The sequence below is a fragment of the Anabas testudineus genome, chromosome 18 (assembly GCF_900324465.2).
Source record: "Anabas testudineus chromosome 18, fAnaTes1.2, whole genome shotgun sequence".
NCBI classification, from domain to species: domain Eukaryota; kingdom Metazoa; phylum Chordata; class Actinopteri; order Anabantiformes; family Anabantidae; genus Anabas; species Anabas testudineus.
The window spans coordinates 599,337-624,661 of NC_046627.1; the positions used below are offsets into that span (position 1 = coordinate 599,337).

The 25,325-nt window shown below is 42.4% G+C and overlaps 2 protein-coding genes across 2 annotated transcripts; both read left to right on the top strand.

Annotated features, from left to right (window-relative positions):
* Positions 1–301: 301 nt before the first annotated feature.
* Positions 302–1,357, top strand: LOC113168450 (protein C2-DOMAIN ABA-RELATED 9-like). The gene is made up of 2 exons (XM_026369470.2): positions 302–472; positions 800–1,357. The coding sequence occupies exon 2, from the start codon at positions 813–815 to the stop codon at positions 1,197–1,199; it is 387 nt and encodes a 128-aa protein (XP_026225255.1). The 5' UTR covers positions 302–472; positions 800–812; the 3' UTR covers positions 1,200–1,357.
* A 5,978-nt stretch (positions 1,358–7,335) lies between these two features.
* Positions 7,336–13,323, top strand: LOC113168428 (gastrula zinc finger protein XlCGF57.1-like). Its single transcript, XM_033326650.1, has 2 exons — positions 7,336–7,846; positions 11,639–13,323. Exons 1-2 carry the CDS (start codon positions 7,544–7,546, stop codon positions 13,106–13,108), a joined length of 1,773 nt encoding a protein of 590 aa, XP_033182541.1. The 5' UTR covers positions 7,336–7,543; the 3' UTR covers positions 13,109–13,323.
* Positions 13,324–25,325: the final 12,002 nt, after the last annotated feature.

Sequence of the window (25,325 nt, forward strand, 5' to 3'; positions counted from 1 at the left end):
TACATTTACAGAAACAAACTAATGACAAAGGTCAAAAAGAATCAAGATCAAATAAACGCAGCTGTTGGGAGAAAAGGTTTCCCACTCGCTCCACATCTTCCAAATTTAGAACCAAGTTATCAGTGGAAAAAAGAGAGAGCGTGTTATCTGTGATGAGAGACGTCAAAGATCTGAGCTGCTGCAGAGACTTAAACAAAAACACGTTAAAGTGGAGCCGAGTTCAACTCTTTATGTCCCGACGTCCATAAAAACAGGCTGATCCAGTTTAAACTCCACGAATGAGCTTAAAGTAACTGATTCATTAAAGTCGTGAGGCCAACGTGCACCAGCGTCTCTCATTAAGTCCTATTACATAATAGTGAGAGAGCCACAGGCTGTGTGTGGGAGGGGGAGCTGATAGCAGCTGTGTTGGCCTTTAAAAGCTTATGGAGCAAAAAACTGTGTTTAGAGACAGAGGGCATCAAGATTACAGGTGAGACTTTACCTGTCACTGATATTCTGCTCTTTACTGTCTGCTTTACGTTCTCTAACTGTTTCTGCCGTGTGTGTTCGTCACGATGCGTCGTGTTAATATTAGACCTGTGTGTGTCACACCGCTCGTACTTCTAATGTAGATTATTATAATGAGACATGAAGAACTAACAGTTCTTGTTGTTATTTACTTACACTACTACACTCATGTAAGATATTATTAATAGTGTGTCACTGATTCCAGTTTGACGCTGTGATCCCGACCTTCAGCCTGACCTACAGACACAGATTAAGTCCATGTTTCTAACGGGTTCTCCCTCCTCTGCAGCCTCCTGTGAACCATGGCCTCCTCTCTTCTTGTTCTCGTGTTGGTCCTGTGCAGTCTGGCTGCCACTGAAGCCCAGCTGAGGCTCTATAACCTGCGGGCCAGCGGTCTTCCGACCAGCCTCTTTGGATCCACTGACGGCTACGTCAAGGTGTTCTGCAGCTCCGTCTCTGTCGGGAAAACATCTGTCGTCAGCAACAACGCCAACCCCTGGTGGAAGGAGGAGTTCGCTTATTTCCAGGCCCAGGAGAACGACGTCCTGAGGCTCGAGGTTCACGACAGTGACTTCCTCTTCGACGACCTACTGGGAGTCTGCCAGAGACAGGTCAAGCTGGGAACCCACACTCACGACTGCTACCTGGACAAAGGAGGAACCCTCAACTACTCCTACACGCTGGGTTAAAGAAGTATGAGAGCGAGGATCTTCACAGCTGCTCTGTATTTACCACAACATGACTCCACCACGGGCAGGTCCTGCTGATCACCAATCAGGTTTTTCATCTGACCACTCACATACACATCACTCTGAAGTGCTTCACTCAATAAACCTCTAAGCATCGACTCCAGTCTCTTTGTTGTGGTTCATCTCTGACTTAATGAATCTGATAAACCAGATCGTGTATCAAACATACAGAGTAACTACAGGGGGTCTGGGAGAGTTCAGAGCTGTTACTGCACAGTAACGTGTCTCAGTTTGTCAGTGAATCACAAGTTTAAGACATTTTATTTGAAAGTTTCAGGTGTGAACTCACTAAAGGACTGAACAGGACTAAAAACGACTATAAAGGCAAATACTTCATTCAAATATCAAGTTTTAATGCACTTTACTTCAAATACAAACGATTAATAAAAACCAACCATTAGCAAAGAAGCAGCTGTAACATGTAGTAAAACCACATCACATCAGTTCATCTAACTCAACATCCTGTGCTGAACACTCTGACATGTTTCTAACTTCAGGACCAAACAGAAAATCTGTTTCCTGTTAACTGGAGGAATATGAGATATTATCGTATTATTAAATCTACACGATGAAATGATGAACTGCTTTGTTAAACTGGTCTCAGCCGTACGTGTTTCACTCCAGTGTGAACTCACTGGTTCTGTTTGAACTCACTGTGATAAGAGAACGTTTTCCCACACTGCTCACAGTTGTGTAGTTTCTCTCCAGTGTGAAGAACCCGATCAGTCTCGTCAGATGCTGCTTCAGGTCCACGTCTTTCGTCTTCTTCTTTGTTTCTGTGACGTTAGACAGAAAGTTAAACAGCATTAATGAATGAATCTGAATAACCCAGACTACAAGCACCTCGTCACCTCAGGTCTGGGAATAATATGAAGACTAATAACTGCTCAAGATTTAAAATCATATCCACAAACAACCCGTTAACCAGACAGGAAAATGGAAAAGACCTCTGTTCACACACAAACTTCAGCTTCTGGCTTCAAAACCATCATCAGAAGCAGAACTTCAGAAGTCTGAGACCTTCACTGACACCATCACAGCTGTAACTGTGAGTAAACTGTCCTGAAAACAGGAATAAAACTGGAAACTTACTGCAGACAAACAGAAAAACCTCATTAAACAGGGCCACGTAAAGACAGACGCTGCGGACACTGAACACGTTAATTATTATTATCTAACTTCACTCATGAGGCCTGAGAACTGGAGCCAGCTGCTCTGGTAGATTTCCTGTCTGTCCCCAGCAGAGGGAGCTATCTCACCAGGACCAGGACCAGGACCAGGACCAGGACCAGGACTGCCAGTACTGTAAACACCAGTGTTCCGTGTCCAGTTAATTAACTAATTAACTTCTTATCATACAGAGTCTGATTACTGTGCAGGTGTCGGGTCACCACCTTGTTGTTCTAATGTAGTGTGAATAAACTTCTAATGATGACCTCTGACCTTTGCTGCTACAGTAACTGGACCCTTTTCCTGTTTCACCTGTACAGGTGAGCAGCAGGAAGCTTGATGTGACTAACTGAAGTTTCAGTTTTATGTTGATCAGTATATTTTACTGTCTTTATTAAACCAGATCCAGAAGAATCTCTCATAACGTCACCAACAGGTGCGGTAATATCACCTGTAGCTCCGCCCACCAGCAGCCGGTTTACTCATTAACTAATTAACTAATTAACTAATTAACTAATTACCGTCACTGACCTGTGGCTCGTTGTTCCGGGTCTCAGTCTCTTCCTGAATTCCGCTCACAGACTCCTGGTTCTTGAACCCTGGATCCTGGTCGTTAAATCCAGGTCCTGAAGTTCTCTGCTTCTCTTCCTTAATCCCACTCAGACTGATGTCGGCCGATGGAATTCGAGTCCTGGTTCCCCTGGTCCCCTGGTCCCCCTGGTCCGTAGATCCAGGTCTGGTCCTGGTCCTGGTCCTGGTCCTTTAAACCTGGACCTTCACTCTGGACCCTCGCAGAATCTAAAATGTCGCCTCGTGCTCTCGCGTTCTTACAGAGTCTCGCTCGAGATGAACCAGAGTGTTTGAAGAGACAGAGTGACGGCAACAAGGAAGTACTCTGAGTACTTCAATAAAATACTACTACTACACATACTGAGACATACTCTGAGTACTTCAATAAATACACGATTAAATACTACTACTACACATACTGAGACATACTCTGAGTACTTCAATAAATACTACTACTACACATACTGAGACATACTCTGAGTACTTCAATAAAATACTACTACTACACATACTGAGACATACTCTGAGTACTTCAATAAATACTACTACTACACATACTGAGACATACTCTGAGTACTTCAATAAAATACACGATTAAATACTAATACTACACATACTGAGACAGCATAAAATACTACTACTACACATACTGAGACAGGATAAAATACTGCTACTGAGACATACTCTGAGTACTTCAATAAATACACGATTAAATACTACTACTACACATACTGAGACATACTCTGAGTACTTCAATAAATACTACTACTACACATACTGAGACATACTCTGAGTACTTCAATAAAATACACGATTAAATACTAATACTACACATACTGAGACAGCATAAAATACTACTACTACACATACTGAGACATACTCTGAGTACTTCAATAAATACTACTACTACACATACTGAGACATACTCTGAGTACTTCAATAAATACACGATTAAATACTACTACTACACGTACTGAGACATACTCTGAGTACTTCAATAAATACACGATTAAATACTACTACTACACATACTGAGACATACTCTGAGTACTTCAATAAATACACGATTAAATACTACTACTACACATACTGAGACATACTCTGAGTACTTCAATAAAATACTACTACTACACATACTGAGACATACTCTGAGTACTTCAATAAATACTACTACTACACATACTGAGACATACTCTGAGTACTTCAATAAATACTACTACTACACATACTGAGACATACTCTGAGTACTTCAATAAATACACGATTAAATACTACTACTACACGTACTGAGACATACTCTGAGTACTTCAATAAATACACGATTAAATACTACTACTACACATACTGAGACATACTCTGAGTACTTCAATAAATACACGATTAAATACTACTACTACACATACTGAGACATACTCTGAGTACTTCAATAAATACACGATTAAATACTAATACTACACGTACTGAGACATACTCTGAGTACTTCAATAAAATACTACTACTACACATACTGAACATACTCTGAGTACTTCAATAAATACACGATTAAACACTACTACTACACATACTGAGACATACTCTGAGTACTTCAATAAATACACGATTAAATACTACTACTACACATACTGAGACATACTCTGAGTACTTCAATAAATACACGATTAAATACTACTACTACACATACTGAGACATACTCTGAGTACTTCAATAAATACACGATTAAATACTAATACTACACGTACTGAGACATACTCTGAGTACTTCAATAAAATACTACTACTACACATACTGAAACATACTCTGAGTACTTCAATAAATACACGATTAAACACTACTACTACACATACTGAGAAATACTCTGAGTACTTCAATAAATACACGATTAAATACTACTACTACACATACTGAGACATACTCTGAGTACTTCAATAAATACACGATTAAATACTACTACTACACATACTGAGACATACTCTGAGTACTTCAATAAATACACGATTAAATACTACTACTACACATACTGAGAAATACTCTGAGTACTTCAATAAATACACGATTAAATACTACTACACCACATACTGAGGATACAATACTACTATAGCACATACTGAGACAGGATAATATACTCCTACACCACAAACCGGGACATGAAAAAATACTACTACATGATAAAATACTACTACACCACATACTGGACATGATAAAATACTGCTACATGATAAAATACTACTACACCACATACTGGACATGATAAAATACTGCTACATGATAAAATACTACTACAACACATACTGAGGATACAATACTACTATAGCACATACTGAGACAGGATAATATACTACTACACCACAAACCGGGACATGATAAAATACTACTACATGATAAAATACTACTACACCACATACTGGACATGATAAAATACTGCTACATGATAAAATACTACTACACCACATACTGGACATGATAAAATACTGCTACATGATAAAATACTACTACAACACATACTGAGGATACAATACTACTATAGCACATACTGAGACAGGATAATATACTACTACACCACAAACCGGGACATGATAAAATACTACTACACCACATACTGGACATGATAAAATACTGCTACATGATAAAATACTACTACACCACAAACCGGGACATGATAAAATACTACTACATGATAAAATACTACTACACCACATACTGGACATGATAAAATACTGCTACATGATAAAATACTACTACACCACAAACCGGGACATGATAAAATACTGCTACATGATACAATACTACTACAACACATACTGAGGATACAATACTACTATAGCACATACTGAGACAGGATAATATACTACTACACCACAAACCGGGACATGAAAAAATACTACTACATGATAAAATACTACTACACCACATACTGGACATGATAAAATACTACTACATGATAAAATACTACTACACCACATACTGAGATATGTTTCTGTATGTTTTATAACCTTTCATATAGATTAAACATGGACTAATAGGAATAGAGTCATTAGATATTACAAATGTTGGATATTTAAATAATATTTACATAATAACTATAATATAATATAATAACTATAATAAATAAATAAATATAATAAATATAATATAATATATTATAATATAATATAATATCATATCATATATTATAATATCATATAATATCATATAATATATCAGAAAGATCAGACCCTATCTGACGGAGTACACAACCCAACTCATTGTACAGGCGTTGATCTTATCTCGCCTGGATTACTACAATGCACTACTCATGGGTTTACCGGCATCCACGACCAAACCCCTCCAGATGATCCAAAATGCGGCAGCACGCCTCATTTCTAATCAACCTAAAAGGTCTCATGTCACACCGCTCTTCAGATCTTTGCACTGGCTTCCTGTGGCTGCTAGGATCAAGTTCAAAGCTCTGTCTCTTGCCTACAGAGTGGTTAACTCCACAGCTCCATCTTATCTCAATTCAATCGTTCAGGTCTACATCCCCTCCTGTCCACTGCGCTCAACCAGTGAACGTCGTCTGGTGGTACCAGCACCACACTAATATAATATAATATAATATAATATAATATAATATATATATATAATATAATATAATATAATATAATATAATATAATATATAATAGAATATCCTATAAGATCTAGATAATATACTATAATATATAATATAATATAAGATATATAATAATATAAGAGATATATATCATCTAAATAATATAATATAATATAATATAATAAATAATATAATATATCTAAATAAATATAATATAATATATATAATATAATATAATAAATATAATATAATTAAATATAATAATATATCTAATAATATAATATAATATAATAATATAATAGAAATATCTAAAATAATATAATATAATATAATATAATATAATATAATATATAAATATAATAATATAATATAATATAATATAATATAATATAATAGATATAATATAATATATATAATATAATAATATACTATAATATAATATAATAGATATAATATAATATAATATATATCTATAATAGAAATAATATAATATAATAAATATAATATAAATATAATATAATATAATATAATAAATATAAAATATAAATAAATATAATAAATATTAATATAATATAATATAATAAATATAATAACTATACTATAATATAATATAATATAATAAATTAATATAATATACCTACTCATCTCACCTCACTCTATACTCGCTGCAACTCTCCCCCCTCTGACGCTCTTGGACCAGCTTCTCGCTCTCGCGATGTCACCAAACATCGCGAGATCACGGAGGCGACATTAGAGACACAACGTGGCGGCGACGGACGGAGACTAAAGACCAGAACCAGCACGACCCCGGAATAATGGAGGGGGACCAGGACCCGGACTACAGTGATCAGGACCAGTACAAGAGCCAAGTGAAGGAGGAGATCCAGGACCCGGATTTCGTCGAGCAGGGATTTATGCAAAAACGGAATAAAGGAGGAGAACCAGGACCCGGATTTTATGGAGCAGGACCACAGCAACGTTCAGATAAAGGAGGAGAACCAGGACCCGGATCTGATCCACCAGGATCCTCACAGTTTTGAGATAAAGGAGGAAAACCAGGACCCGGATCTGATCCACCAGGATCCTCACAGTTTTGAGATAAAGGAGGAAAACCAGGACCCGGACTACAACGACTATGGCTACTGTAAGATCGAGGTAAAGGAGGAGAACCAGGACCCGGATGTGACCGACCAGAGTCTGAGCGGGGTGCAGGAGGAGAACCAGGACCCGGACCAGCCCGCTGGTCCCACAGATCAACAGGTCAGTGCCGAGACCAGGTCCCTTTAATCCGGTGTTGGTGTTTTAAAGAAACAGGTCTTCAGTCCTGGTCCCTCAGGTCTTCAGACCAGGTCCCTCAGGTCTTCAGACCGGGTCCCTTTAATCCGGTGTTGGTGTTTTAAAGAAACAGGTCTTCAGTCCTGGTCCCTCAGGTCTTCAGACCGGGTCCCTTTAATCCGGTGTTGGTGTTTAAAGAAACAGGTCTTCAGTCCAGGTCCCTCAGGTCTTCAGACCGGGTCCCTTTAATCCGGTGTTGGTGTTTAAAGAAACAGGTCTTCAGTCATGGTCCCTCAGGTCTTCAGACCGGGTCCCTCAGGTCTACAGTCCTGGTCCCTCAGGTCTTCAGTCCTGGTCCCTCAGGTCTTCAGACCGGGTCCCTCAGGTCTACAGTCCTGGTCCCTCAGGTCTTCAGTCCTGGTCCCTCAGGTCTACAGTCCTGGTCCCTCAGGTCTTCAGTCCAGGTCCCTCAGGTCTTCAGACCGGGTGCCTTTAATCCGGTGTTGGTGTTTTAAAGAAACAGGTCTTCAGTCCTGGTCCCTCAGGTCTTCAGACCGGGTGCCTTTAATCCGGTGTTGGTGTTTTAAAGAAACAGGTCTTCAGTCCTGGTCCCTCAGGTCTTCAGTCCAGGTCCCTCAGGTCTTCAGACCGGGTCCCTTTAATCCGGTGTTGGTGTTTTAAAGAAACAGGTCTTCAGTCCAGGTCCCTCAGGTCTTCAGACCGGGTCCCTTTAATCCGGTGTTTATTTAAAGAAACAGGTCTTCAGTCCTGGTCCCTCAGGTCTTCAGACCGGGTGCCTTTAATCCGGTGTTGGTGTTTTAAAGAAACAGGTCTTCAGTCCAGGTCCCTCAGGTCTTCAGACCGGGTCCCTTTAATCCGGTGTTGGTGTTTTAAAGAAACAGGTCTTCAGTCCAGGTCCCTCAGGTCTTCAGACCGGGTCCCTTTAATCCGGTGTTGGTGTTTTAAAGAAACAGGTCTTCAGTCCAGGTCCCTCAGGTCTTCAGACCGGGTCCCTTTAATCCGGTGTTGGTGTTTTAAAGAAACAGGTCTTCAGTCCTGGTCCCTCAGGTCTTCAGACCAGGTCCCTCAGGTCTTCAGACCAGGTCCCTTTAATCCGGTGTTTATTTAAAGAAACAGGTCTTCAGTCCAGGTCCCTCAGGTCTTCAGACCGGGTCCCTTTAATCCGGTGTTGGTGTTTTAAAGGAACAGGTCTTCAGTCCTGGTCCCTCAGGTCTTCAGTCCAGGTCCCTCAGGTCTTCAGTCCAGGTCCCTCAGGTCTTCAGACCAGGTCCCTTTAATCCGGTGTTTATTTAAAGAAACAGGTCTTCAGTCCAGGTCCCTCAGGTCTTCAGACCGGGTCCCTTTAATCCGGTGTTGGTGTTTTAAAGGAACAGGTCTTCAGTCCTGGTCCCTCAGGTCTTCAGTCCAGGTCCCTCAGGTCTTCAGACCGGGTCCCTTTAATCCGGTGTTGGTGTTTTAAAGGAACAGGTCTTCAGTCCTGGTCCCTCAGGTCTTCAGACCGGGTCCCTTTAATCCGGTGTTGGTGTTTTAAAGGAACAGGTCTTCAGTCCTGGTCCCTCAGGTCTTCAGTCCAGGTCCCTCAAGTGTTCAGACCAGGTTCCTTTAATCCGGTGTTGGTATTTAAAGAAACAGGTCTTCAGTCCAGGTCCCTCAGGTCTTCAGACCGGGTCCCTTTAATCCGGTGTTTATTTAAAGAAACAGGTCTTCAGTCCTGGTCCCTCAGGTCTTCAGTCCGGGTCCCTCAGGTCTTCAGACCAGGTCCATAAGATGAGTTTATGGATTGTTTGGATCACAGCGTCAGTGACACTTGACCAGCTGCTGGTTCTGTAAGAACTGAACCGGGTCCAGTAGAAGACACAAGTCTCTGCAGTCCGGACAGATTTAGTCTCTTCATGTGGGTCGTAATAAAAACGTCAGCTGTGTCGTTCACTCGTCATTTTCACATTTTACTATTTGTGCTTCTCGGCTCAACACAACGCCGGTTTTAGGGGGTCTGTAGATTTCTAAAGGATTTAAGGGTCTTGAACGCAGCATGTGGTCTCTTAGGTCCTGGTCTGGGCTGGATCCTGTTACATGGATGTAATTCCTCCGTTTGTCTGGAAGCAGCTGCCCAGTTCAAAAGGAACCGGTCTGAAGTTCTCTTTCCCTGAATCTAAACGCGGGCACCAGGTCTTTAACAGCCTGGAGATCTGAGCCCTCTGCTGTCAGGACCTGACCTTGTGTGATCTGGTTCTTCTGTCTGCAGCAGCTGAATCATCGTAATACATCGTTATTGATTCATTAGTAGTCAGTGATTTGGAAATGACTTCCACACACACCTGATGGCAGCTTGTGTACGGTGTGTGTGTGTGTGTGTCTGAGGCGTTCAGGGACCGTAGAAATTGTAGACCACTTGGTTTTAGAAGAGTCCAGTTTGCAGGTCCTGAACACTGCTCTGCTCTCACATGTTCATATATATAAAGTTTTACCTTCAGATGTTTGAGAATCCAGACTTGTAGATATTTATTCCTTATGTCAGCGTCCAGTTGCCAGCGTGCAGCCACAGGAACTTCTTCTTGAAGTGTTTTTTGGATCCGTTTGAAAACTGCAAAATGCAAAACGCACCATATGAGAAGTTGTCGTCCTCTCATTGGTTGAATCATTCAACAGCGTCCCTGTTCTCGATTGGGGAGGATTCACACAATAGAAACCAACTGACACAGTTGTCTAGATCCTCTGTGCTGCAAACTGCTGGTTGGTGGTGGTGTGTTGGTGGCACCATGCTGAGCTTCTTCATGCTGAAATATAGTGGATGATGTTGGAGTTGGAGCTAAAAGATGCTGAACAGCAGTAGAGAAGAAGAACCAGGTCCACCTGACTCTTTAGTTTTTGGTCCAGTAGACGTTCCCTGTACTGTAGCATGAACCAGGTTGAAAGCTTCTCAGTAGTTGTGTTGGATTGAGTCATATTCTCACCACATACGAACGACTGCAGGGTTTAAATTCACACTGCATCAAATCAAAGTTTGGATGTTTGTCCGACACAGTGAGACCGTAAAGTCTTTGGCTTTATATTAATAATCAGTTTGAGACAGTGAAGGACTAATGGGAGAATGTTTTGTCCACGTTCAGGCTTTTCCTATGATACCGCTCCACGTTTGGTCATTTCACTTTTCTTATTTACTGACACACTAAAGCTGCATTAAACTCCACAAAAAGGTAATAATTCATTCAGGTGAAGTAAAAATAAATGTATACTTTACAATGTTGGATTGAAATATGAGACGAGGAATTTTAATTTATTCATATCAAACCAACATTAATGAACAGGTGTGTTAATAATTAAGTTGTTTTGTTACAGATTAAAATGTTTAAGCTGACCTACACTTATATAATAATATAATAATGAGAATTATTGTCTTCATTTTTCATTTTTATCCACTTTGGTGCAGATGCACTATTTATGAATTGTTCCCCAGGGGGGAGGTTTGCAGTATTACAGCAGCAGAAATAACCGTAAAGATTAAATTATTTATAGACAGGACAGCACAAAAGAACTATATCTATACAACAGTAAACTATAGAATGTGTCTAAACCCTGAGGAACAACAATAAAACATATATAAACTGTACTTCATACCCTCACTAATAACCGAGGTCAGCATGGCCCTGCAGTTTGTAGGCACCCTGTGGTGTAAACGATTTGACTGATGTCTAATGGTTGAAGTCGGCTCCCACCACCTTCAGCTCTAACTCTGTTTATTTCTCTGTGCTACAGAAAAAGAGGCGCTCAAAGAGACACAGCCATCACTGTCAGCAGTGTGACGCTGTCCTAACACGATCACATGAGACTCATCAATGTGCCAACGCTGGAGAGGTGATTTCCAGGTGTGACCAGTGTGGGGAAACGTTTACTGGTACAGCTCATCTGAAGGATCATCAGCGTGTACACTCTGGAGAGAAACCCTACTGCTGTGACCAGTGTGGGAAATGGTTTACCCTGATCTGCCACCTTAAAACTCATCAACAGTTGCATACAGAGGAAGCACTAATTAGCTGTGACCAACGTGGCAAAGGCAAGAAGAGACGCAGCCATCACCACTGTGAGCAGTGTGACAGAACGTTCGTAAAACAATCCTGTCTGCAGGTTCACCAGCGATTGCACACCGGAGAAAAACCTTTCACCTGTGACCAGTGTGGGAATTCTTTCAGGACGTCGAGTATACTAGACAGACACCGGCGACTTCACTCTGGAATGAAACCATACAGCTGTGAACTGTGTGGGAAAAGGTTCACTGATAGAGGTAATCTGAGAGCCCACGAGATAGTTCACACTGGAGAGAAACCCTACTGGTGTGACTACTGTGGAAAGAACTTTAATCACAAGAGTAACTTACAAAAGCACCTCCGGATTCACACAGGAGAGAAGCCCTACAGCTGTGACCACTGCGGGAAAACCTTCACGGGTCTGAGTACCCTGAGAGACCACGAACGTATCCATACGGGAGAGAAGCCCTATGGCTGTGAGCAGTGCGGGAAAACGTTCAACCAGAGAAGCAACTTGAAAAAGCACCTACGAATTCACACTGGAGAAAAACTGTTTATCTGTAACTATTGCGGCAAAGCGTTTGCCTGGAAATGTGACCTACAGAAACACGAGAAGCTCCACACCAGAGAGAAACTGTTTGGCTGTCACCAGTGTGGGGAATGTTTTTTCCTCAAGAGTCACCTAAAGAGCCATCAGAAGCTGCATACAGGAGGAAGACTGTACAGCTGCGAGCAATACGCCGAGGGCACAAATGCAACTGTTCATCACTGTCAGCAGTGTGACAAAGGTTTCCCAACGAGAACGCGACTAAAGATTCACGAGAGGACTCACACTGGAGAAAAACCATACAGCTGTAATTACTGTGGGAATTCGTTCACCACTTCAGGTGCACTGGATAAACACAAGCGTGTTCACACTGGAGAGAAACCATACAGGTGTGACGAGTGCGGAAAAGCTTTTACAGGTGTAGGGAATCTAAAAGCCCACGAAATTGTACACACTGGTAAGAAACCATTTCAGTGTGACCAGTGCGGGAAAACTTTCAATCACACAAGTAACTTAAGGAAACATCAACGAAACCACATTGAAGAAGAAACCAAGAACTGGACCTGCTGTCACTGTGGACTAAGTTTCAGCCAGTGGGACGACCACGTGCAGCATCAGTGCATCAGCACCGAGGACGATGTAGAAGCTGTTTGAACCACGTGTCTACAGATCAGACTGGACAATCTGGACCCGGTGGTTCTCTCCTGTTCTCAGTGTTTGACAAACTGGGATCTAACAATGACTCTTCATGACTCAAAGTAAATACACTTCACTAGATACTGAATAACGGACACACAAAGTACACATTTATAAGGAGTGTAAATACGGAGAGGGTGTTTATTTAGTTTGACTTTCATTCTGAAGAATGAATTCTGGATGATTCACATGTTTATGTGATTTTCTTTTTTCAGAAAAATAAAAGTTTGATTTAATAAAAAAGCTCATTTGGTTCTTTTGATACGGTTCAATTTCTTAACATCCAAAGAATAAACTTAAATATATGTAAATATATATATAGACAACTGTATGTTTATAAAATGTAGTTGGGTTCAGAAGTATTTGGACAGAGACAGAGTATTTTATGATTTTCCACAGTAATCTAGATGTGATTGAAGTGCAGACATTCAGTTTTATTTTAAGATGTTTTATTACATTTAGAATTTACCACTGAAGAATTACAACCACTTTATCTCTATTTCCATCTCCAGTATTTGGTTCAAGTTCATTGACCAGGTGTGATCGATTTACTCGTTAGGTCAAAACGCATGAAGCTGATTAAAGCTCTGGAGCTGACATCAGGTGTTGAGTTGGTCTTTGGCAGCTGTTTGACTGGAGCTACAGACGGTCCAATGAGATCTTAGTAAAAGTCAAGGAGGTTGAAAAAACATATATAACATATAACATAGATCTACAAGAGAAAATCTGTCTGGCCAAATCAACAGTTTGGTAAATTTTTAACAAGAAAAAAGCAGCGGTGAGTTCAACACCAGGCCTGGAAGACGAGTGCAGAAGGAGAACGACCTTAAAGTCCCCAGATCTCAGCCCAGCCGAGCTTTTCAGTCACTGCAGATACATCTGAAGGCAGGAAGACCGAGTGACACGCAGCAGCTGAAGGCAGCTGAAGTGAAGACCCGACAGAACATCCAAAGGAAGGGAACTCAGAACTGGTTGATGTCCAAGAGCTCCAGACTTCAGACAGGCCAGATTCTTATTGTAACAAGTTGCTAATTAGCTCATCTTAGGTTTTCTTTTAATAATCAATGTGTTGTCATATAATTAATGTGTAATTCTATTCAGGGTGTGTGAGCTTACGACATTCAGTGACCGTGTTTTTACTAAATAAAATAAAACGTACACGGACGTGGACGAGGATTTTACTGTTTGAGCTTTGGATCAGTTGGGTAACGTGGCCTTTTATATTTCACAGCAGGTAAAGAATAGAAACCAACTGTCTGTTGGACAGGGACAGAGATCTGTACAGAGTACATGTACTGTGAAGTATAAAGTACATGTACTGTGAAGTATAAAGTACAGGTACTGTGAAGTATAGAGTACATGTACTGTGAAGTATAGAGTACATGTACTGTCAAGTATAAAGTACAGGTACTGTGAAGTATAAAGTACAGGTACTGTGAAGTATAGAGTACATGTACTGTGAAGTATAAAGTACACGTACTGTGAAGTATAAAGTACAGGTACTGTGAAGTATAAAGTACAGGTACTGTGAAGTATAAAGTACTCGTAGTGTGAAGTATAAAGTACAGGTACTGTGAAGTATAAAGTACAGGTACTGTGAAGTATAAAGTACTCATTAGTCATTAGAATTATTTTAAAGAGTTATTTTAAAATACTACACGTTGAGTAAAGTAGTTTTTGATTATTACATTTAATTTAAGTATGATTAGTATTTGTGTACTTTTACTGCTGAATACTTCAAACTCTGACACCTTAGCAACAGTAACTAGGGCCGAGTTACCGCGAGATTCTGTGAGATCACCTGCGGTGTTGGAGGGGCCGGACTTCATAGACCAGGACCGGGACCAGAACCAGAACAGGAACAAAATGAAGGAGGAAACCCAGGACTCGGCTTTCATCGATCAGGACTACTACAACATCGTCATAAAGGAGGAGGATCCGGACTCGGATTTCAGAGATCAGGATCAAATAAAGAGGGAAAAACAGGAGCACTACAAAATCCTCATAAAGGAGGAGGACCAGGACCTGGAGGAGAACCAGGACCTGGTCAAGGACGACATAAAGGAGGACAACCAGGACCTGAAGGAGAACCAGGACCTGGTCAAGGACGAAATAAAGGAGGAGATCCGGGACCCGGATTTGAAGGACCAGGAGCAGCACAAAAGTGGGATAAAGGAGGAGACCGACGCGGATCTCGTCGACCAGGACCGGGACCAGAGTCCCAGTGATCAGCAGGTCGGTGTTGAGACCAGTCTCCTGTTGTTTAATCTTTATTTAAGGTTTAAAAATAAAAACTAGTGTTTTAATTTTTGAAGTTCAGCTGAACTCTGAACTTTTAGGCTGATTCTCATCAGTGGTTCCACATCAGGACCTGGATCTGATCAGGAAAAGCTGTTTACAGGACGAGGAGGAGAATCCATGATAATTTAAATAACAGCTGCTAAATGTAGGTCTGATGGATCCAGGTCATTTGTTTTAACATCCAAAGAACAGACCCCTCTGCAAAGGAAGGAGTTTTATAGTTATTCAGAAAAAACTAAAATGATTTAAAACTCAAATCTGTGAGGTGAACTAGAATAGATAGAATTAAATACATATTTATTTATAGATATAAATTAGATAGAATTAGAATTAGAATAATTAGAATATGTTTTTAGCCCCAGCTCGTATCTTTCATGTATTTCTCACACTTTACTTTTATTATTTTCAGCTTGGTGAGTGGATTTCAGAGACTTATAGTTATGTAACAACATGAGAGCTGTTACTGTGTCTCGGGTTCTCAGATTCTGCATCACAAACTGAAAAAATGACCCACTAATCATCAGCGTCTGGTGATAAAGGGCTTGAAGACACATCAGATACTTGAGCTGACCCTGGTTTGTTGGGTGTCATGTTCTAAATCACAAACCGATAGAGAAGCACTGAATGATCCAGTGGAGACACTGTTGGAAGCAGATTTCACAAGGTCAGAGGTAAAGGGACAGTTGTTAAACCATCTGGACCTGACAGAAAAAAGAAGCCATCAAGGTCTGAAACCAGGTTTCTGAGGAGGCAGGTGGAGAAAAACCCTTAACTAACTGCATTAGTCAGTAAATTTACATTTATATTTGGGAGAACTACTTTAAATTAACAGTGACACATGAAGCTTTAGGTTTTAGATTTACATCTTATCTCAGGGATTATACATCAAACATGCAGAAAGAAGAACAATCACTGTAATTAGAAGTTCTGTAGTTAAAAAACTGCCATGTGAATGTTTTGTTTGTCCACAGGTCGCACTATGAGATCTAACTCTCGTTTTCTGTTTTTCTTGTCATTACAGATAGAAGCCACCGAACAGAGACCCAAACATCACCACTGTCAACATGACGAAGCTTTTTCAACAACGTCACATTTACAGATGAATCAGTTCGATGATGCTTATGTCTGATGAAATGTATAATACACTTAGTTAATACCACCAGAGGATCTAACGGTGTGTCTCTCCCTCTGTCTGCGTTACTTCAGAAACCAAGCAGAAGAAAGAAACCCAAACTGGTCCCACATCACCAGTGTCAGCAATGTGACAAAACCTTCACAACATCATCACATCTAAAGATTCATCAGAGGGTTCACACTGGAGAGAAGCCATACAGCTGGGATCATTGTGAAGCAGCTTTCACACAGTTAGGGAATTTGAAACTACATAGACGTATACATACAGGAGAGAAACCGTACGGCTGTGACCAGTGTGACGCAGCTTTCACCACATTAAGTTGCCTAAAAATCCAGGAACAAGTACACACAGGGGAGAAGGTGTGCAGCTGTGACCAGTGTGGGGAGGCCTTCACCACATTTTATTATTTAAAAGTCCATTAACGTATTCATACTGGAGAGAAACCGTACAGCTGCAACGAATGTGGAAAAGCTTTCTACAGGTTACAGTGTCTGAAAGACCATAAACGCACCCACACAGGAGAGAAACCGTAGAGCTGCGATCAGTGTGCGAAAGCTTTCACCACGTCAGGTAAACTAACTCAACATAAACATGTTCACACAGGAGAAAAACCTTTCTGGTGTGATCAGTGTGGGAAAAAGTTTACTCAACGTGGTCATCTGAAAAGACACCGGTGTGCTCGCACAGTTGTGAACAATGATTGAACCTGTGACTAATTTAAAGTGTCTTATCTCACAAGTTGTTCACACAGGAGCTGAATTGTGAAGCTGTGAACGTCGTAGTAGAATCAGAATCAGAATCAGCTTTATTGGCCAAGTTTGCACAAGACAAGCAAGGAATTGGATGTGGTCTGACTCCGTCTTTTGTACCCTCTGATTGCACGAAACATTAATCATTTACATACATAGTTGCAATTATTTACATAATACACAGTTCACTATGTTACATGGGGTTATTGCACTGAGTCCTTGCATTATGGGATTGGACAGTTCAGCTCAGACACAGCTTGGGGGAAGAAGCTGACTCTGTGTCTGGTGGTTCTGGTGGCTATAGCTCTGTGGCGCCTGCCAGAGGGGAGGAGCTTGAACAGTTTGTGTGCAGGGTGTGTGGGGTCAGCAGTGATACTGACAGCCCATTTTCTGAGTCTGGACCGGTACAGGTGTTGGATGGAAGGAAGCTCAGTCCCAATGATCTTGTCTGCTGACCGGATCACCCGCTGCAGTCTGTGCCTGTCCTGCTTGGTGGCTGAACCAAACCACACAGTGATGGAGGTGCAGAGGACAGACTGGATGATGGCAGTATAAAACATGGTCAGCAGCTCCTGGGGCAGGTTGAACTTCCTGAGCTGTCTCAGGAAGTACAGCCTCTGGTGAGACTTTTTGTGAACTGTTTCTATGTGGGAGGACCACTTCATGTCCTGGGAGATTGTGGATCCTAGGAACCTGAATGAGTCCACGATAGATACTGTGGTATTGTGAATGGTGAGGGGGAGGGGGGCCAGGCGGTTCTTTCTAAAGTCCACTGTCATCTCCACAGTCTTGAGCGTGTTGAGCTCCAGCTGGTTCTGACTACACCACTGGACCAGCTGCTCCACCTCCTGCCTGTATGCAGACTCATCACCGTCCCGTATCAGTCCGATAACAGTCATGTCATCAGCATACTTCAGGAGTTTCACAGACGGGTCCCCTGAGGTGCAGTCATTAGTGTACAGGGAGAAGAGCAGTGGAGAAAGGACACACCCCTGTGGTGCGCCGGTGCTGATGGTGCGGGTGCCAGATGTGATGCCGCCCAGCCGCACCTGCTGCCTCCTGTCAGTCAGGAAGCTCCTGATCCACTTAGCAGGTACAGTAAGCTGGGTCAGTTTATGGTCGAATATTCCAGGGGTGATCGTGTTAAAGGCTGAACTGAAGTCCACAAACAGGATCCTGACATACGTGCCAGAGAGGTCCAGGTGCTGCAGGATGTAGTGGAGACCTAGGTTTACTGCATCATCAGCTGACCTGTTTTTCCTGTAGGCGAACTGCAGGGGGTCCAGCAGGGGGTCTGTGATGTCCTTCAGGTGGTTCATCACCAGCCTCTCAAATGACTTCATGACCACAGAAGTCAGGGCGACAGGTCTGTAGTCGTTCAGGCTGGTGATGGTTGACTTCTTAGGCAGCGGCACGATGGTGGACTGTCTGAAGCAGTTGGGCCCTGTAAACAGCTGCAGAGAACGGTTGAAGATCTGAGTGAAGATCGGCACTAGCTGGCCAGCGCAGACTTTCAGACCGTCAGGTCCCGTAGCCTTTCTGATTTTCTGCCTTTGAAGGATGGAGCAGACGTCTTCTTCACAAATCTTTAGTGCAGGTAGGGGGTCTGAAGACGGGAGGGTGTGAATGTTGGGGGATGCAGGTAAGCCTATTGTGTGGCCAGGAGGTGTGAGGTGGTTCTTTTCAAACCGGCAGTAAAAGTTGTTCAGGTCGTCTGCCAGGTGTTTGCTAGCCTCAGGGTGTGGAGATGGTTTCCTGTAGTTGGTGATGTGCTGCAGGCCTCTCCAGACAGATGCAGGATCATTTAATGATAAGTTGTTCTGCAGCTTCTCACCATAGCTCCTTTTAGCTGCTTTGATCTCCTTTGTCAGCCTGTTTCTGGCCTGCCTGTACAGGGACCGGTCACCACTTCTGTAGGCTTCTTCCTTGGCCTGGCGCAGCTTCCTTAAGTTAGGAGTGAACCATGGCTTGTTGTTATTGAATGTGTGCACAGTCTTGGTGCTAATGCACATATCTTCACAAAAACTGATGTAAGATGTCACAGTGTCGGTGAGCTCATGAATGTCTCTCGCTGCAGCTTCAAAAACCTCCCAGACAGTGCAGTCAAAACAGCCCTGCAACTCCAGTTTTGACTCCTCCGTCCACCTTTTCAACATCCTGACCACAGGTTTATTGATTTTAGATTTCTGCCTTTAAGTTGGGATGAGGTGAAGCAGGCAGTGATCAGAGAGTCCCAGTGCTGCCCGTGGGACAGAGCGGTAGGCGTCCTTTACAACTGTGTAGCAGTGGTCCAGTGTGTTCATATCCCTGGTGGGACACTTCACATGCTGCCTGTATCTAGGAAGTTCATGGCCCAGACTTGCTCTGTTCAAATCCCCCATGATGATGAGCAGGGAGTCTGGATGTTTTCTTTCCACGTCCGTTATGTGGTCAGCCAGGTTCTGTAACGCTGTTGTTCCACAGGCCTGAGGTGGAATGGAAACGCCGACCAGAACAAACGAGGTGAACAAAAGGGACGGCAGTTGATAAAAAAACACTCTAAGTGAGGGCTGCAGAACTTCTTCAACACTGTAACATCTGTACACCAACCTTCGTTTATATAAAAGCAGGTTCCACCTCCCTGTGTTTTCCTGGAGAGCTCCGTGACACGGTCCGCACGGAGCAGCTGGAAGCCAGGAAGGTGTAGAGCACCGTCAGGGATGTTCCCACTGAGCCAGGTTTCAGTGAAGCACAGGGCGGCGGATCTGTTTAAGTCCTTGTTTTTTGTGCTGAGGAGCAGAAGCTCATCCATCTTATTTACTAGAGAGCGCACGTTTGCCAGGTGTATTGATGGGAGCGGTGTGCGTGAGCCCCGCTGTCTCAGTCTGACGCTTCCTGTAGATGTGATAGAGAGCTGCTGCTCCTCTGAGAAGGATCTCCAAGAAACTTCCTGAGTCTGTAAAAACCGTAGGAAAGGTGCCAAGGAGATGAATTTTCTAGGTTCAGTAGACAAAAACAAAAACACTAAAAACACAAAAAAAGTAGAGGGTCCTGGAGAGCGGAGAGCCGAGGCTGCCATCTTGGTAGGATCTTCATAACTCACTGGTGGAAACTGTATAAAAACTTAATATAAAAAATAAAATGATCAAATCATCACAGTATTGTTAAAAAGTACTGGTACACATGGATCTGTGTTCATTATTATTATTATCATTAGATCTGTCTCTTACAGGCACTAAGAGTTGTGTAACTACATTTACCTAAAGTCCTCAGACAGCAGGAATCACACAGGTGTACTGTTAACGAGTTAACGGGTTAACGGGTTAACGGGTTAACGAGCACCAAGTCTGCTGTCGGGCTCAGAATCTACTGAGAATGAATCTATTCGAGAGCTGGTCTCAGACTTTGTACTGATGTAAACTACTGAACTGAGTCTGCAGACGTCTCATGTTGAAGGAGGAGCGGAGGACGTCTGACAGACTCTGAGCTGAGTTTATAACAGATTAAATGTGTTTTGTCTTCTCTTCCTGTTTCATTCTTTGCTGAATTATCAGCATTTTGTTAAAGGTTCATTTTCACGTTTCTCCTGTAAACTGACTTCACGTTAAATATACATCTTGTGACATTCATCCTTTTCTTAACGCTGCTGCTGATGATCGAGGCTTTGAGCTGAATTCACAGTTTAAAACATCTGTAACCAGGAAACTCTTTGATCGTTGTGATTTCTGATTTAATGAAACCAGTTTCTGACCTGAAGATGGTCTCAGTCCTAAAATAGATCTGACAGCTGAAGAAGCTGCTTAATGTTCGTCATCACTGTATGTTCAGAGGTGGATGATGGATCCTAACATGACGCCCATTTTATATGAACTGTTTATGATACAACTCATTAAACTCATGTACAATACTGAATATAATCTGACATTCAGAGCTTTGTTCACATGTTCTGATGTAGGTTTACTCACCTTTTAATCTTTGTTCTCATCGTATTTATATCACTGAGTTCTGTTTCATCAAATCTGTGTAAAGTCTGATTTATAAAACCCGTTCTCCACCTGCTCTCAGCTACATAGAATTGTTCTTCCTGTTGTTAAATAGATCTTTAGTGTTTCTTTGACTTTATCTGCAGATTAAAGTTCATTTTAGTAGAAAACTGGAACCTGCAGCTTTTTCTCTTCTCACTTCTCGTCTGCGCTGACGGGTGTTATCGCGAGAACACGCAGTCAACATGGCGGCCGAGGCAAACTACAAAAACCAGGACCCGAATTATACAGACCAGAACCAGAACAAAGACCCGAATGATACAGACCAGAACCAGAACAAGGACCCGAATTATACAGACCAGAACCAGAACAAAGACCCGAATGATACAGACCAGAACCAGAACAAGGACCCGAATTATACAGACCAGAACCAGAACAAAGACCCGAATGATACAGACCAGAACCAGAACAAAGACCCGAATGATACAGACCAGAACCAGAACAAGGACCCGAATTATACAGACCAGAACCAGAACAAAGACCCGAATGATACAGACCAGAACCAGAACAAGGACCCGAATTATACAGACCAGAACCAGAACAAAGACCCGAATGATATAGACCAGAACCAGAACAAGGACCCGAATTATACATACCAGAACCAGAACAAAGACCCGAATTATACCGATCAGAACCAGAACAAAGACCCGAATGATACAGACCAGAACCAGAACAAAGACCCGAATTATACAGACCAGAACCAGAACAAAGACCCGAATGATACAGACCAGAACCAGAACAAAGACCTGAATTATACAGACCAGAACCAGAACAAGGACCCGAATGATACCGATCAGAACCAGAACAAAGACCCGAATGATACAGACCAGAACCAGAACAAAGACCCGAATGATACAGACCAGAACCAGAACAAGGACCCGAATGATACCGATCAGAACCAGAACAAAGACCCGAATGATACAGACCAGAACCAGAACAAAGACCCGAATGATACCGATCAGAACCAGAACAAAGACCCGAATTATACCGACCAGAACCAGAACAAAGACCCGAATGATACAGACCAGAACCAGAACAAGGACCCGAATGATACCGATCAGAACCAGAACAAAGACCCGAATTATACAGACCAGAACCAGAACAAAGACCCGAATTATACAGACCAGAACCAGAACAAGGACCCGAATTATACAGACCAGAACCAGAACAAAGACCCGAATGATACAGACCAGAACCAGAACAAGGACCCGAATGATACAGACCAGAACCAGAACAAGGACCCGAATTATACAGACCAGAACCAGAACAAAGACCCGAATGATACAGACCAGAACCAGAACAAAGACCCGAATGATACAGACCAGAACCAGAACAAAGACCCGAATGATACAGACCAGAACCAGAACAAAGACCCGAATTATACAGACCAGAACCAGAACAAAGACCCGAATGATACAGACCAGAACCAGAACAAAGACCCGAATTATACAGACCAGAACCAGAACAAAGACCCGAATTATACAGACCAGAACCAGAACAAGGACCCGAATGATACATACCAGAACCAGAACAAAGACCCGAATGATACAGACCAGAACCAGAACAAGGACCCGAATTATACATACCAGAACCAGAACAAAGACCCGAATTATACAGACCAGAACCAGAACAAGGACCCGAATGATACCGATCAGAACCAGAACAAAGACCCGAATGATACAGACCAGAACCAGAACAAAGACCCGAATGATACCGATCAGAACCAGAACAAAGACCCGAATTATACAGACCAGAACCAGAACAAGGACCCGAATTATACAGACCAGAACCAGAACAAGGACCAGAATTATACCGATCAGAACCAGAACAAAGACCCGAATGATACAGACCAGAACCAGAACAAGGACCAGAATTATACAGACCAGAACCAGAACAAAGACCCGAATGATACAGACCAGAACCAGAACAAAGACCCGAATGATACAGACCAGAACCAGAACAAGGACCCGAATTATACAGACCAGAACCAGAACAAAGACCCGAATGATACAGACCAGAACCAGAACAAGGACCCGAATTATACATACCAGAACCAGAACAAAGACCCGAATTATACCGATCAGAACCAGAACAAAGACCCGAATGATACAGACCAGAACCAGAACAAAGACCCGAATTATACAGACCAGAACCAGAACAAAGACCCGAATGATACAGACCAGAACCAGAACAAAGACCTGAATTATACAGACCAGAACCAGAACAAGGACCCGAATGATACCGATCAGAACCAGAACAAAGACCCGAATGATACAGACCAGAACCAGAACAAAGACCCGAATGATACAGACCAGAACCAGAACAAGGACCCGAATGATACCGATCAGAACCAGAACAAAGACCCGAATGATACAGACCAGAACCAGAACAAAGACCCGAATGATACCGATCAGAACCAGAACAAAGACCCGAATTATACAGACCAGAACCAGAACAAAGACCCGAATGATACAGACCAGAACCAGAACAAGGACCCGAATGATACCGATCAGAACCAGAACAAAGACCCGAATTATACAGACCAGAACCAGAACAAAGACCCGAATTATACAGACCAGAACCAGAACAAGGACCCGAATTATACAGACCAGAACCAGAACAAAGACCCGAATGATACAGACCAGAACCAGAACAAGGACCCGAATGATACAGACCAGAACCAGAACAAGGACCCGAATGATACAGACCAGAACCAGAACAAAGACCCGAATGATACAGACCAGAACCAGAACAAAGACCCGAATTATACAGACCAGAACCAGAACAAAGACCCGAATTATACCGATCAGAACCAGAACAAGGACCCAAATTATACATACCAGAACCAGAACAAAGACCCGAATGATACAGACCAGAACCAGAACAAGGACCCGAATGATACAGACCAGAACCAGAACAAAGACCCGAATTATACCGATCAGAACCAGAACAAAGACCCGAATTATACAGACCAGAACCAGAACAAGGACCCGAATTATACAGACCAGAACCAGAACAAAGACCCGAATTATACAGACCAGAACCAGAACAAGGACCCGAATTATACAGACCAGAACCAGAACAAAGACCCGAATTATACAGACCAGAACCAGAACAAAGACCCGAATTATACAGACCAGAACCAGAACAAAGACCCGAATGATACAGACCAGAACCAGAACAAGGACCCGAATTATACAGACCAGAACCAGAACAAGGACCCGAATTATACAGACCAGAACCAGAACAAAGACCCGAATGATACAGACCAGAACCAGAACAAAGACCCGAATGATACAGACCAGAACCAGAACAAAGACCCGAATTATACAGACCAGAACCAGAACAAAGACCCGAATGATACAGACCAGAACCAGAACAAAGACCCGAATTATACAGACCAGAACCAGAACAAGGACCCGAATGATACAGACCAGAACCAGAACAAAGACCCGAATGATACAGACCAGAACCAGAACAAAGACCCGAATGATACAGACGCGAACCAGAACAAAGACCCGAATTATACAGACCAGAACCAGAACAAAGACCCGAATGATACAGACCAGAACCAGAACAAGGACCCGAATTATACCGATCAGAACCAGATCAAGGACCCGAATGATACAGACCAGAACCAGAACAAAGACCCGAAATATGTTGATCAGAACCAGATCAAGGATGGACGAAGACCAGGACTCGGGTTTCATGGATCAGGACCACTGTGGAATCACAATAAAGAGGAGAACCAGGATGTGGATTTGACCGATCAGGACCAGGATAACAGCGGAATAAAGGAGGAGAACCGGGACCAGGATTTCAAGGACAAGGACAGTACAAGAGTGAACTAAAGTAGGAGAGCCACGATCCAGAGGACACAGATCTGTCTTTGGGTGTAACACAGCAGCAGAACCAGGATCTGGACCCCCGGAGCCCCGAACCCGCTGGATCCACAGATCATGAGGTCA

Coding starts and splice junctions, on each gene's coding strand:
- LOC113168450 (XM_026369470.2), top strand. CDS start 813: ATGGCCTCCTCTCTTCTTGTTCTCGTGTTGGTCCTGTGCAGTCTGGCT.
- LOC113168428 (XM_033326650.1), top strand. CDS start 7,544: ATGGAGCAGGACCACAGCAACGTTCAGATAAAGGAGGAGAACCAGGAC. Junction 7,847..11,638: donor CTGGTCCCACAGATCAACAG/GTCAGTGCCGAG, acceptor TCTGTGCTACAG/AAAAAGAGGCGCTCAAAGAG.